The sequence below is a fragment of the Zonotrichia leucophrys genome, chromosome 25, assembly GCF_028769735.1.
Source record: "Zonotrichia leucophrys gambelii isolate GWCS_2022_RI chromosome 25, RI_Zleu_2.0, whole genome shotgun sequence".
Lineage (NCBI taxonomy): Eukaryota > Metazoa > Chordata > Aves > Passeriformes > Passerellidae > Zonotrichia > Zonotrichia leucophrys.
Window position 1 is genome coordinate 1,922,185 of NC_088194.1, and position 15,282 is coordinate 1,937,466.

The window sequence follows — 15,282 nt, forward strand, 5'->3', positions numbered from 1 at the left end:
GCTGCTGATAAGATCCTGTGCTTTTTTTTCTGCTCCAGGTTATCAGGGTTGGTTGCCAGGAGCTCCTGGGGCAGCCTGGCCTTTGTCCTTGCTATAAAAAAAAGCAGAATTTCGTCTGGATCTGTTGGAGAGAGGGAGGGTTCTTGCGGCCCTGCAGCTTCTCCGGGGTGTTTATTCCATTTTTCTCACCTTATATGGTCCCTTCCAGCATTTTCCAGACTGGGAAAGGGGGGCAGAGAGGGGCAGGGAGGGATCCGGAGTGGTTGGAGCAGGGGACAGAGTGTGCAGCTGGAGCTGGGGTGGAAAAAGCATTTCCTCTGCTTGTTTGTGCACGGGGAGCGCTGGGAACGGAGCCCAGCTGGGAACAAAAAAAGGACTCTGGAACTGGGTTGGCTCCTGGAAAGCAGCTGCTTGTCCCACAATAATAAATATATATTTTATAATATATTATATATTTATATATTGTATATAAATATAAGTATAAATATAAATATAAATATAAATATAAATATAAATATATAAATATAATGGAAATATATTAATATATATTTATATGTGATATATAAATATATATAAATATACACTATATTTGTATAGCATATTTATATTTTTAATTTATTATTTTCGTATTATATATTATATATAATATTATATATAATATTATATATTATATATAATATATAATATTATATATTATATATTATGTTATATATTATATAATGTATTATATAATGTATATTTATATATTATAATATATTTCATTTCTTATAATATATTTATTATATATAAAGTATATATATAAAAAGTAGGTATATGTATATATATATGCACATTTAATATATATATACTTTATATATATATACACTTTATATATATTCATTTATATATTTATATATTTATATGTTCATATACTTATATATTTATATATTTATATATTTATATATTTATATATTTTATATATATATAGTGGGAAATAAATTTATAGCCCAAGAGGAAACCCAAAGCCTTGCAGAAAACTGACATGCAGAAACCTGAAAATGAGAAATACTGACTTAGAAATACCATAAAATAAAATGAACGTTGGTAAGGAAAGAATTGAACTAAAAAGAAGTTTAGATACTTTAAAAAATAGAACTATAAAAAGCCACTATAATACTTTAAAAAATAGAACTATAAAAATACATTATGATAAACCCCACAAAGAGTAATTTTAAATTATTGGCTTTAAAGCATTTACAACATGGTGTAACTACAACTAATAAACCAAAACCCACTTATAACGCATTATAATTAAAAAATAGTTAACTTCTAATTGTCATAACATAAATTATAACATCTATTTTGGTAACATTTATTTCTATTATTTTATAACATTCATTTCTAATTTTATAACATTTATTTCTATTTTTATAACATTCATTTCTATTTTTATAACATCTCTTTCTATTCCATTTATTAACATTTCTCTATTTCTATAACATTTCTTTTTAAGTTCTAATGATAACATCTCTATTGTCTCACCCTTCTCATAACACTAAAAATAAAATTAACATTTTTAAAAACACCTCTCAATTGCCCAAATTCTAAGTTAAAAAAAAAAAAAATTAAAAAAATTCCTTTTTTTGCTGTTTTGTCCCCAACAAAAGCTTTTTGACCCCCATATTTGAGATTCTGCAGGGTCAGGGATCAGGATCCCCTTTTCCCCTTCCCTCAGGAGGATTTTTTCCCGTGAAATCCCATTTTTCCAGCTCCCACTGGAGACTGGGGTGTGGAAATTCTCCATCCAGGTGGGATTTCCTCCCCTGTTCTCTGCCCTGTGGGGGTTTTGTGGAGCAGGGAGGGGGAGAGAAGGTTCCAGAAGAGCTCAGCCGTCCATAAACAGGGAGGAATTCAGATTTTGGGAGTGCAAAATCCCGTCTTTGTCACCTTCTCTGGCAGGGACAGTGACAGCAGAGAGGGGCAGAGCCCCTGGAGCCCCTCAGACAGCAAAAAAATGGGGAATTTTCCTCATTTTCAGCAGCAGAAACTGCTCCGAGCTGGGAGTGTCAAGGTCAGGGAAGAGAAAGGTGGCTTGGAGCCATCTGGTGTCTGGAAGGTGTCCCTGCCACCAGCAAAATGATCCTGAAGGTCTGTTCCAGCCAGAACCAACCTGGAAGGAATTCTGGAATTCTGGAATTCTGTGATTCCTTGTGGATGGGGGTGAGGATGGAAATCCTGTGACTCTGGAGCTCTGACTGTGCCGCAGTGCTGGGTTCTGTGGACATCTAGAGGCTTTCCCGGGAATGGCAGAGGATTCTCCATCCATCATCCATCTGTACATCTGTCCATCCATCTGTCCATCCATCTGTCCATCCATCTGTACATCCATCCATCCATCATCCATCCATCCATCATCCATCCATCCATCCATCCATCATCCATCCATCCATCCATCATCCATCCATCTCATCTCATCCATCATCCATCCATCATTCATCCATCCATCACCATCTCATCCATCCATCCATCTCCATCATCCATCCATCTGTCATCCATCCATCCATCCATCCATCCATCCATCCATCCATCCATCCATCCATCCATCCATCCATCCATCCATCATCCATCCATCCATCCACATCCATCCATCCATCCATCCATCCATCCCATCCATCCATTCCATCCATCCATCCATCCTCATCCATCCATCCATCCATCCATCCATCCATCATCCATCCATCCATCCATCATCCATCATCCATCCATCCATCCATCCATCATCCATCCACCCATCCCATCCATCATCCATCATCCATCCATCCATCATCCATCATCCATCCATCCACATCCATCCATCACATCCATCCATCCATCATCCATCCATCCATCCATCCATCCATCCATCCATCATCCATCCATCCCATCCATCCATCCATCTCCATCCATCCATCCATCCATCATCCATCCATCCATCATCCATCCATCCATCCATCCATCCATCCATCCATCATCATCCATCCATCATCATCATCCATCCATCATCCATCCATCCATCCCATCATCCATCCATCATCCATCATCCATCACCATCCATCATCCATCCATCCATCATCCATCCATCCATCCATCATCCATCATCATCCATCCATCCTCATCATCCATCCATCATCCATCCATCCATCATCCATCATCCATCCATCATCCATCATCCATCCATCCATCATCCATCCATCCATCCATCATCCATCCATCATCCATCATTCATCCATCATCCATCATCCATCCATCATCCATCCATCCATCCATCCATCTGTCCATCCATCCATCCATCATCCATCCATCATCCATCCATCCATCATCCATCATCCATCATCCATCCATCCATCCATCCATCCATCATCCATCCATCCATCCATCTGTCCATCCATCCATCCATCATCCATCCATCATCCATCATCCATCCATCACCCATCCATCGATCCATCCATCATCCATCCATCATCCATCATCCATCCATCCATCCATCCATCCATCCATCCATCCATCCATCCATCCATCATCCATCATCCATCCATCCATCCAACCACCATCTCGTCTGTATCAGGGCCACCATCTCCCTGTGTCCCAGGGCCACCCCCTCCTCTGGACACCCTTCAGGATCTCAAACCCAATGCAGGTGTTCATCTAAATGGGGAAAAAGTGCCAACCATGGGGTGGTCCTGTCCCATTCCCAAATTGTCCCACCCTGCTCCTCCTCAGGGCCACCCCGGGGCAGGCACAGCCTCTTCCCCCACCCCACACCCAGCAGCAGAACATTGGCACCACTCTGAGTTGTTGATGTCAACAAATTTCTTTCCATTGACGTCAAAGGACTTTGGATCGACCCTTCCCCTCCATGGCTGATGTCACCGGCTCAAAAACATCTCAGCTTCTCCATCCAGCTCCAGCAGAGCCCACTCGGGGGAATTCACCTCCCAGCTGGAGCTGGGGGGGGTTCAGGGTGGTCTCCCAAGAGGAGGAGGCCTCAGGAGAAGGTTTGGGTTGGATATTTTGGGAATTGTGTTGGTGGGAAGGGAGGTCAGACGTTGGAACCGTCCTGGATGTGTTCAAAAACAAGTGGATGTGGTGCCTGGGGTCACGGGTCAGGAGCGGCCTTGGCAGTGCTGGGGGAGAGTTAATGATTAATGATCTCAGAAGTTTCTCCAGCCTTAATGAGTCCATAATTCATCAGAAACAGCTTCTCCACGTTGTAATCCAGTTGTCAGAATTGTCCACGTTGGGCCACTCCTGCTGTAACTCTGGGTTGGGTGGAGCTGCTGAGCCTCAAATCTGAAACCAGAGCTCCCCAAATCACAATTCCTGGGCATTTTCAGTTTGGGAGCTGCTCCCTAAACTTCAGAGGTGGCTCCTGAGAAAGGGCTGGCGAGGGAAGCTCCAGGCCCAGTCCTGGTGGTGCAGGAGGTGGGAAGGTCTGGTTCCACTGGGAGCCCTCCTTTCCCCATGGAATTCTTGTTGAGTGGCTCCACAGGCCAACAACTAAAGGACAATTAAGTTCTGCATCATCAAACCCATCTCATTTCCACCAGGAGCTCCAGCACCACCAACGCTGCTCCTGAGGGTTTCATCCCCACAGAGGTTTCATCCCTATGGAGAACATTCTCCCCACGGAGGATTTTATCCCCTCCAGAGGGTTTTATCCCTGCCCAGATGATTTTCTTCCCAAAAGGAGACATCAGGAAGCAGCTGGCTTTCCCCTCCATCCACCAAAGCTCTGGAGCCACGGGAGCAGGGCAGGAAGGAGATATTCTTATCCTCATCTGCCACTGCTGCCCAAAGACATGAAGGGACAGATGACAGGAAATGGGGACTCAAAAATAGACCCTTTAATGTCAAACCCATCAGGGATTACCGGGAACAGAATAAAAAATAAAAAAACACGGAGCAGGTCTCCTGCTCCTCACTGTGTGCTCTGAGCACCCATCCGAGGGGGAACTCACCGTGATATCCGTGAAATTATTTCCTGTGTGTTCTCCGCGCTCTGGGCACAAAAGAGTAAAGAGAAAATCCTGTGGATGTATTGGAACTTGAATGGTGGAACCTCCCTTGATGGAGCCTCCGTGCCTGGAAGGGCGGAAATTCCCTTTTCCCCCACGTCCACAAGCCCTTCCTGCAATTCTGTGCCACAGGGATGGCCAAGTTTTTAACACTTTATTAAAAACAAAGGAAAGTCTTCCCTAAGGAAATGATTTCTCCTGTAGAGCTCCATCTGCTTTACTGAAATCCTCTGAAATATGGGAAATTTGCCCTCCCCTCTGCAGTCCTGCACCTTCCACGGGGCAATACCTGCCCCTCTGTGTGCCCAGCTGGATCCTTGCCATCAGGAATTCTGTTTTTCCAAGCAAAAGCTCCAGTTTGGGTTGGATTTGAGCAGCAACAGAGAACCTGGGCCCAAGGGAGAGAATTCCCAAGGGAATTTTGTCCTCCCTAAAACCTGACACCGGTCCCCAAGCCCAGACCCGGCTAAACTGAGTCCACAACAGGTGCCAAGAAAACAAGGAAAAATAGCAACAGCGGCCTGGGATATGGGAGATCTCAAGCTCCACAGCTCCCACTGCTGGAGATTCATTTGTTATTTATCCTGGAAGAGGAAACATGGACAAAACCGGCTGATTTCCACTCAAAAGTCTCCCTCTTGGTCACAACGCTCCCCAAAATTATTTGTGGCCTTGCTCTGCTTTGGGAGCAGCTGAGTGAAAGGTCCCAAATCCATTAAAAATTTTTTTTACTGCCCAAAAATTGGGCTTTGGGCTCTGAGTCTGTTATTTCTGGATCTGTGAGGTTGCTGAGTGGAATTCTGCTGGATTAACATGGGGAGAAAGGTGGGAAATTAGTTATGGAAAGGCTCGGAGGGGTTTCTAACCCTGGGGATTTATCTTCCTTTGATGCACCAAAATGCCACATCCTGAGGGGAAAAGGAACGTGTCAGAATGGAACGGAAAAAATTGGAACTGCCTTCAGGAGAGGAGCTGGGAGCAGCTGCACCATCCATGCGAGACCTGTGGGTACAAACCAGGGGTTCACCCCTTCCCTCTCTTGGGTCTCTGAGGTGAGGAACCTTCAAGGTGGAGCCAGGGTGAGGAACCTTCAAGGTGGAGCCAAGGTGAGGAACCTTCAAGGTGGAGCCAAGGTGAGGAACCTTCAAGGTGGAGCCAGGGTGAGGAACCTTCAAGGTGGAGCCAGGGTGAGGAACCCTCAAGGTGGAGCCAAGGTGAGGAACCCTCAAGGTGGAGCCAAGGTGAGGAACCTTCAAGGTGGAGCCAAGGTGAGGAACCTTCAAGGTGGAGCCAGCAGCTCTCGCAGGTTCCCTACAGAGCAAGCAGGCCTTAAAAGTGCAACAAACCAGCCCAAAATCCACACGGGAGGAGGAAGAGGAGCAGAAACAATGGAGAGCTGAGCTGGCAGCCTCCCCCAGCCTGGAAGATGTGGAGCTTCTCAGCATCGGGCAGGAAGAGCCGGGCATCCTCCAGCGCCCCGTGCGCCGCCATGGTGAAGTTGGCATCCCCGGAGGTGACCACGTCGAAGACGCACGACTGGAAGTAGACATCCTCCACGGGCAGCATCTCCCGGCACAGCGCCCGCGCCGTCTCGGCGGGGACGCGGCCGCGCCCGCGGGGGCTGCGGGACATGCGCTGGCTGTGGGGGCAGCCGCCCACGCAGAGCTGCAGGTCCTGCTCCTCCGTGAAGGCCCTGGCCACCTCCTCGGCGGCGCGGATGGAGAAGGAGAGCTGGCGGCCGGCCTGGCGCACGGCGATGGTGGTGCCGATGTAGCCGGCGCGGATCTCCACGTGCCGGCCGGGGCTGAGCTCGCGGATGGACAGGCTGCTCCCGCCGGGACGCGCGCCGCCGTCGACGGAGCCGTCCTGGAAGGCTGCGGGGACGTTGTCCAGCTCGGCCTGGTAGACCTTCTGGTCGATGCATTCCTTCATGTTCTTGAAGATGATGGTGAGCTGTGGAGAGTGGGGTTGGAGGGGGGTGAGTGTGGTGGTTGTGGTTCCATCACAGGGGTTGGGGTATCTCAGGATGGAGGTGTCACCTCACCTATCCATCCTCAAACCATCCCTGCTACATCCTTTGGGGATAACTACAATATTTCCTTCTTTTTTAAACACCTTTTGAGCAATGGAAAACTCAGGTGGGGCCAAACCCAGCAAGATTCCTCCAGGTACCCCATGGACCACAAGACTCCTCCAGGTACCCCAAGATTCTCCAGGTACTCCTTGGAACACAAGATTCCTTCAGGTATCTCATGGACCACAAGATTCCTTCAGGTATCCCATGGACCACAAGATTCCTTCAGGTATCCCATGGACCACAAGATTCCTCCAGGCACCCCATGGATCACAGAATTCCTTTAGGTACACCATGGACCACAGATCTCTCCAGGTACCCCATGGACCACAAAATTCCTCCAGGTACCCCAAGATTCTCCAGGTACTCCTTGGAACACAAGATTCCTTCAGGTATCCCATGGACCACAAGATTGCTTTGAGTACCTCATGGACCACAAGATTCCTTCAGATTCCTCATGGACCACAAGATCTCTCCAGGCACCCCATGGACCACAAATTCCTCCAGGCACCCCATGGACCACAAGGTTTCTCCAGGTACCCAATGGACCACGAGATTCCTCCAGGTACCCCAAGATTCCTCCAGGCACCCCAAGATTCCTCCAGGTACCCCATGCACCACACAATCAGCTGACAGCACCAGGAGTATTTGAGGGTCCCCTCAACAACTTTCACCACTGTTGTCCCTCCTTCCTCATCCCTCCCTGGATCTGAAGGGGTTCCAAGGATTTTGGGAAGCACAGGAGATGCCCTGACCCTGGATTTGCCCCCCATGCTGTGCGCTAACCTCACCTTGCTGGTGACCGTCGCGTTGGACCCCTTGGCCACCGGCGAGCTGGTGGCTTGCACAAACAGATAATCATTGTCCAGGAGCGGCCAGGAGCCCTCCACGCGGCACGTGTGGAAATCATCATGAAAGGTTCGGATGTGGGGGTCCCCAAAAGCAGCGCAGTGCTGGAAACCGGGGGGCCGGCCGTGCTTGTAGAGGAAACTCCTCTCGTAATCGCAGATATCGAGCGACTCGAAGCCGTGCGCGGCGTTGGGCGCCGCGGGCCGGGGCCGCGGCGGGGCCGTGGGGCCTTCCTTGGAGCAGTTGTGCTGGATCATGAGGTCCTCGATGCCGTGCACGGCCGAGTGGAAGGCCAGGTCGCCGCGGCAGGTGCGCGCCGTGCGCCGGGTGCACAGCGAGTAGGAGCGCAGCGCGGTGCAGAAGGCGGCGCCGCGCTCGGGGCCGCGCAGGTGGAGCGTGGCCGCCACGTACTCCGAGTTGCAGCGGAGGATCTTGCACTGGGAAGAGACTGAGAGAGAAAGGATGGAGTAGGGAAAGGGCAGCTTCTCCTCCCCTGTTCCACATTTCGAGGCGAGATGTGTTCTGTTACCATCTGTGTGGCCGCTGGCTTTTGTCAAGTGGACAGTTTTCCTTATCTCTTCCACAATTGTGGTGATGTTCCTCACTCGGGGTTCACCAAATTTGCCGACAATCCCAGCATGGGAAGAGATGAGAATCTTGACTCCATGTTTCAGAAGGCTGATTTATTATATTATGATATATATATATATCTATTGTCACCATGATATTTCCTGAAAAATCCTTTTGTTAAGATCTTTTTCTCTTTAGAAGCTGAGAAGCCTCAGAAACGAAATGCAAACAATAATTATCTGCTGCTGTAAAATGTAACAGGTGAATCTTTGATTGGTCTCATGGGGTTGTTTTTAATTAATGGCCAATCACAGTCCGGCGGTCTCCGACTCTCTGAGAGTCACAAGATTTTATTGTCATTCCTTTCTATTCCTTTCTGATGAAATCCTTTCTTCTATACTTTTAGTATAGTTTTAATATAATATATATAATAAAATAATTAAACAGCCTTCTGAAACATAGACCCTCCTCCTGGCACCCCTGCAAACACCATCACACCTTATCTCTTCCAAAATTGTGGTAATGTTCCTCACTCAGGGTTCACCAAATGTGGAATTTGCAGGCAACCCCGAGATGGAAAGAGATGAGAATCTTGACTCCATGTTTCAGAAGGCTGATTCATTATTTTATGATATATATTATATTAAAATAAAATGCTATATTAAAACTAAAAAAAATCCCTAAGCTATAGGGTTTTTTCCCTTTTCTTTAAACCTACTCTAAACTAAACAACCAAAAAGCCACCAACAACTCACACCTACAACCCACCAAACTAAACCACAACATTCCCCCCACCATCTATCTCAAGATTCTCATGGAGATTCCTCCTGGAAGCATTTTTCTCCTGATTTTTACAGAGACCAACCCTGCCCATGCTGATCCTTACCATGCCTGAGGAGGAAGAGGAGCAGGAAAGCTCGGAGGAAGAGGCCGGAGTTTTCCAGCTGCCCTGGGCTCCTACTGTGGGCAGCTCTCCCCATTCCCATCCATGCAGAACTCGGGGGGTCTCTCACCCACCAGCAGCTCCCGGCTTCATTCAGCAGCTCCCCTGAAACCAAAGGTGGGATTGGAGAGATGGGACCTTTTAAACACCATTTGAGCAATGGAAAACTCAGGTGGAGCCAAACCCAACAAGATTCCTTCAGGCACCCCAAAATTCCTTCAGGTACCCCTTGGACCACAGGATTCCTTCAGATACCCCAAGATTCCTTCAGGTACCCCATGGACCACAAGATTCCTTCAGATTCCCCAGGTATCCCAAGGTTCCTCCAGGTACCCCAATATTCTTCCAAGCATCCCATGGACCACGAGATTCCTTCAGGTACCCCAAGATTCCTTTGGTCACCCCATGGACCACAAGATTCCCTAAAATTCCCCAGGTACCCCAAGATTCCTCCAAGCACCCCATGGACCACAGGAGCAAGTCCAACCCAGCATTTCCAAGGCCACCACTTGTCCCCAGGTGGTTTTGAACACCTCCAGGGATGTGACTCCGCTTTGCCACACCTTGACCACCCTTTCCATGAGGAAATTTCATCCCCCTGAAGTTTTATCACCCCGATATCCAACCTAAACCCCCCCGGTGCTCCTTGAGCTGTTTGCTCACAGGGGTGGGCGCTGAGCATTTCACTCCACCCTCACTTTGGGGACACCAGAGGTGGGATCAGAGCCACCCCTGGGTGCCAACCACACCCTGGGACCCTCATTCCTGCTCTCCCACTGCCCCCTCACCTGGATCAGCCTCCTCAGGAGCTCCTTCCCCGCGTCCTTGTCACCAGCTCTGCCCCAGGTGACAGCCACAGAGACCCGTGGAATAACCCAGGACAATTCCAGCCCCCCTGGGCTCCTCCATGGTCCTGGATGAGTTTGGGGTCCCAGGAGCCCAAATTCAGGGCACAGAGAAGGGATCCCCCCGTGGCTCCTCGTCCCCGGCCACCTTTGCTCTGTCCTTTCCCCCCGCGGGGCAGAGGCGGGGGTTGAAATCGATCCCTCTAAATTTAGCTGGGCTCTGCTCCAGCCTGGAACAACAGCCAGGGCCTGGGGAAGGTGGGGCACAGCAGCTCCAGGTTTGGGGAGCCCCCAGACCCAAGGAATGTGGGAGCTTCACTGGGATTTCCTCCTTGGAAACTCCCGTGGGCACCAGCCGGGGGTGAATCCCTGTGGAAAAGCTTTTCCCTGTGGGATGTGTCCAGCAGGGAATGGGGATGGTCCCTGCCTGGGAACGCTTTTCCAGCGTTTTGTCTCCTGGGGCACAGCCAGGTCCTGAAGGCAAACATGGCACGGGCCAAAGTTGGCCAATGTCCCCAGGGATCAATGGCCAGTGTCCCCAGGGCTGGTGGCCAATGTCCCCAGGGGTCAATGACTGCCAGGCCATGCTGGCTGCACTCCTGAAATCCCACCTGCACCTGCTGCAAGGAGGAGGAATGGTCGGGAATGTCCAAATTGGGATTTTTTGGGTCCATTCCCACCTGAAATCCCACCTGCACCTGCTGCAAGGAGAAGGAATGGTCGGGAATGTCCAAATTGGGGTTTTTTGGGTCCATTCCCACCTGAAATCCCATCTAAACCTGCAGGAAGTGCTGCACCAACCCCTGCAAGGAGAAGGAATGGTCAGGAATGGTCAGGAATGGTCAGGAATGTCCAAACTGGGATTTTCCAGGTCCATTCCAGAGGACAGGGGTGGGAATTTGGTCCCTCACCATTCCAGCACCCACAAATCCCTTTGGGAACACAATCCAGGAAATCCTTCTGGCTCCCAAACCAAGTTCCTGCTGTTTTCCACCTGCAGGGAGCAAATCCTGGTGCCCACCTGAGCCCAGGAGAGCTCTGGGATTGGGGTGGGAAGAGAAGAATTTGGGGAAAAAAGTGTTTGCCAGAGAGCTGGAAGAGTGGATGCCTCTTCTTTCCAGGATGCACAATCAATCCCAAAGGATGCACTCCTCCTTCCATGCCACGCTTGGAAGGAAATAAATCCCATTTCTCCAGAAATAAAGGAAATAAATCCCATTCCTCCATAAATAAAGGAAATAAATCCCATCCCTCCAGAAATCAAGGAAATAAATCCCATCCTTCCATAAATAAGGGAAATAATCCCATTCCTCCAGAAATAAAGGAAATAAACCCCATTCCTCCATAATAAATAAATGAAATAATCCCATTCCTCCAGAAATAAAGGAAATAAATCCCATCCCTCAGAAATAAAGGAAATAAATCCCATCCCAAGCGCAAATCCCATCCCTCCATCCCCACACCTCATCCAAGGATCCCAGCACTCCCCTTACCCCAGAAAATGCCACCAAATCCCCCCAAATCCAGAGGAAAATCCCGGTGCTTGGTCAGGGTGGGAATGAGGAGGGAATCCCGGCTGTTGCCACCCAGAGGGAGGAAAAAACAGCTGAAAATTCTGACAGGGGAGAGCAGGGGCTGAGTGGGCTCCGAGAGCACTTTAAAAATAGCCAGGGGGGATTCTGGATCCCAAAAGGCAAATTCCAGTGGGGAGGGGAAGGGAGAGCCAAGATTTCCCAAGCACACACAGAGAAATGGGGTGAGGTGGGCACGGAATCCCTCAGAGCTGCCCATCCTGAGGGTTCTCCAGGTGTGGGAGAGGTTTTAAAGCGATTTCTGGGAGGCACAAAGAATTTTGAGATCCATGTTCACCTCTGAAAGGATTTCCTACCAAGGTGCTTGACATAGAAACCAAGGAAAAAAGGAGAAATAAGAAAATAAATAAGATAAATAAGAGAATGTCTATTCCAATAAATAGTTTGAAGCCTCCTGAAAATGGAGTTTGCTTGGTGTTGTCTCCATCTCAACTATGACAGGGATTTTTGGGGATTTGGGATTTGTGGAGAGGTTTACAAAGACTTCTTGAGCCAGAGAGAAGTTTGAGGAGAAGAGGATCCATGCCATGAGGTGGCAGCAGGACTGCAGGAACCCAAAAAAGTAAAAAAAAAAAAGAAAAAAAGACCAAAAGAACTCCCTTTTAATTTTTAGGGAATCTCATAAGGGCAAACTTGGAAAAAGAGGGTGAACCTGGAAAATTAAGGATGATCTGGGAAAAATCAGGATGAAACAGGAAAAGAATAAGGGTGTACCTGGAAAAATGAGGAGAAATAAAAAATGAGAGTGAATCTGGAAAATATGAGGGCAGTGCTGGAAAATTAGGGATGAATATGGAAAAAATCAGGATAAAAGTAGGAAAATCAGGATGAACGTGGAAAAATCAGGATGAAATAGGAAAGAATAAAGTGTATTGGAAAAATGAGAAATAAAAAATGAGAGTGAATCTGGAAAATATGAGGGCAGTGCTGGAAAAATAGGGGTCAATACGGAAAAATCAGGATTAAAGTAAGAAAATGGAGGATGAACCGGGAAAAATCAGGATGAAATTAGGAAAATAATAAGGAAAAAATATGAGAAATAAAATGCCCTGTGTCTCACAAGCAAGCCTGGCCACGCCCCACACCTGTCTCCGCCCTTCATAAAAGGATAAAGGCGCGTTTGTATGATAGGTGCGGGTTGGCGGTTGGTCACGTGGCACTGCGGCGGGTCACGTGTGGGGCGGTGGGGCGTGAGGGGATCACGTGAGGGGATCGGGCACGGGGGGAACGTGAGGGGGGCGCCGGAGCTGCGGGGGGGGTGCCGTGAGGAGGATCGGGGGTACAGTGGGGCTCTGAGGGGGGTCAGGGCTTTCGGATGAGCTTCCTGCCTGGTGCCCGGGGTGCCCTGTGGGTGGTCGGGGAAGTGGCGTTCAAGGAGGGTCACGGCCTTCCGAGGCCCCCTATATTCCCCACACCCCGTGCTCCCCGTATGGCCAGTTCAAGGGGGCCCCTCCCAGCCCCCCTTTATCCGGCTGACCCGCAGAGCTCCCCCAGTCCCTGCCCATTCAGCCCCTCCGACACCCCAATCACGCTACCCTGGCAGCCCCCCTAGTGCCCCCTGGTCCGGGGGTTCTCCCTTGTAACCCCCAATCCCCTCTCCTGCCCCTTCTCTGTGGGGTCCTCTCCTGGGGGTCCGTCTTCCCCTTTACCCCCCCAAACCCTTCTCTCGTCGGTGCAGCCCTTCAATGTGGGGTCCTCTCCTGGGGATCTCTCCTTGCACCCCCAATTCCCCCTCTCTCTCTTTAAGCCCTTCTCCATGGCTGGGGGTCAGGGGGATGTCTCACCTGTCCCCCTAACCTTCCTTTTTACATGTGGGGTCCCCCCCCTGGGGGGTTTCTCCTCCTTGCACCCCCCAATTCCCCTCTCTCTTAGCCCTTCTCATGTGGGGTCCTCTCCTGGGGGTCTCTCCTTGCACCCCCCAATTTCCCATCTCTCTCTCTCTGTTCCAGCCCATCCCCGATGCGGGGTCCCCTCCTGAGGGTCTGTGGGGGGGTTTCTCTCCCTGCACCCCTAATTTCCCACTCTCTCTCTGTTCCAGCACCTTCCCCCTGGCGGGGGGTTCTCTCCTGCACCCCTAATTTCCCCTTCTCTCTCTGTTCCAGCCATCCCCGATGCGGGTCCCCTCCTGGGGCTGGGGGGTTTCTCTCCCTGCACCCCCAATTCCCCCTTCTCTCTCTGTTCCAGCCCTTCCCCGATGCGGGGTCCCCTCCTGGGGGCTGTGGGGGTTTCTCTCCCTGCACCCCCCAATTTCCCATCTCTCTCTCGCAGCCCATCCCCGATGCGGGGTCCCCTCCTGAGGGTCTGGGGGGGTTTCTCTCCCTGCACCCCCCAATTTCCCATCTCTCTCTCTCTGTTCCAGCCCATCCCCGATGCGGGGTCCCCTCCTCGCCGCCGCGGCCGCTGCCATGGGTGGCCCGGGCGGTCCCTTAGCCCGCACCATCCGTGCCAAGCTGACCGCCGCCCTCCAGCCCACGCACCTGGAGGTCCGCGATGACTCCCCCCGGCACGGGGGCCCCCCCGGAGCCGAGACGCATTTCGGGGTGCTGGTGGTGAGCGCGCTCTTCGCGGGGCTGTCGCCGCTGCAGCGGCACCGCCTGGTGCACGAGGCGCTGCGGGCCGAGCTGGCCGGGCCCCTGCACGCCCTGCAGGTCACGGCCCGCACCCCCGAGCAGTGGCAGAGCGACCCCCAAAACCCCCCCGCGCCCCCTTGCCTGGGAGGCTCCAAGAGGGAGGAACGGCGCGGGGCTGGGGAGGAGGAGGAGGAGGCGGCGGGGAAGCAGTGACGGCCTGGGAAAGGCCACGGGAAGCGGAGTGGACCCCAACGATGCTAGGAGACCCCCCAGGAACAACAGGACCCCCTAGAAAACAGGAACCCCCAGGAGCAACGTGGGGCTGCTGGACCCCCCCCAAAACACGGTAGCTGCAGACCCCCCAGGAACACAGGACCCCCAGGAACACAGGACACCCCCAGGAACAACGTGGGGCTGCTGGGACCCCCCCCAGGAACAACAGGAACCCCCCGAGGAACAACAGGGACCCCCTAGGAATAACAGGACACCCCCAGGGACAACGTGGGACCCCCCCAGGAACAACAGGAACCCCCCCCAGGAACAACAGGACCCCCCAGGAAACTGGAGCCACGGAGCCCCCAAAAACTGGGTGGGACTCCTGGGACCCCCCCCAAGAAACAGGGGGCGCCAGGACCCCACCACAAAAACTGGTTGGAGCTCCAGGACACCCCCAGGAACAACTGGAATCCTGGGACCCCCCAGGAACAACATGGGGTTCCTGGGACCCCCACCCTGTTTTCAGCACTGGGAGGGGACAAAAATAATTGGGGTGACCCCCCCCCCCCGTGATGCCCTGCCCCAACCCA

The 15,282-nt window shown here is 50.8% G+C and overlaps 2 protein-coding genes across 2 annotated transcripts; one reads left to right on the forward strand and one right to left on the reverse strand.

Annotated features, from left to right (window-relative positions):
- Positions 1 to 6,362: 6,362 nt before the first annotated feature.
- HJV (hemojuvelin BMP co-receptor) lies at positions 6,363 to 9,506 on the reverse strand. Its single transcript, XM_064732303.1, has 3 exons — positions 9,413 to 9,506; positions 7,899 to 8,404; positions 6,363 to 6,986 (listed from the first exon to the last, which is right to left on the reverse strand). Exons 1-3 carry the CDS (start codon positions 9,504 to 9,506, stop codon positions 6,363 to 6,365), a joined length of 1,224 nt encoding a protein of 407 aa, XP_064588373.1.
- Positions 9,507 to 14,211: 4,705 nt separating this feature from the next.
- BOLA1 (bolA family member 1) lies at positions 14,212 to 14,705 on the forward strand. The gene has a single exon (XM_064732585.1). The coding sequence runs from the start codon at positions 14,276 to 14,278 to the stop codon at positions 14,687 to 14,689; it is 414 nt and encodes a 137-aa protein (XP_064588655.1). The 5' UTR covers positions 14,212 to 14,275; the 3' UTR covers positions 14,690 to 14,705.
- Positions 14,706 to 15,282: the final 577 nt, after the last annotated feature.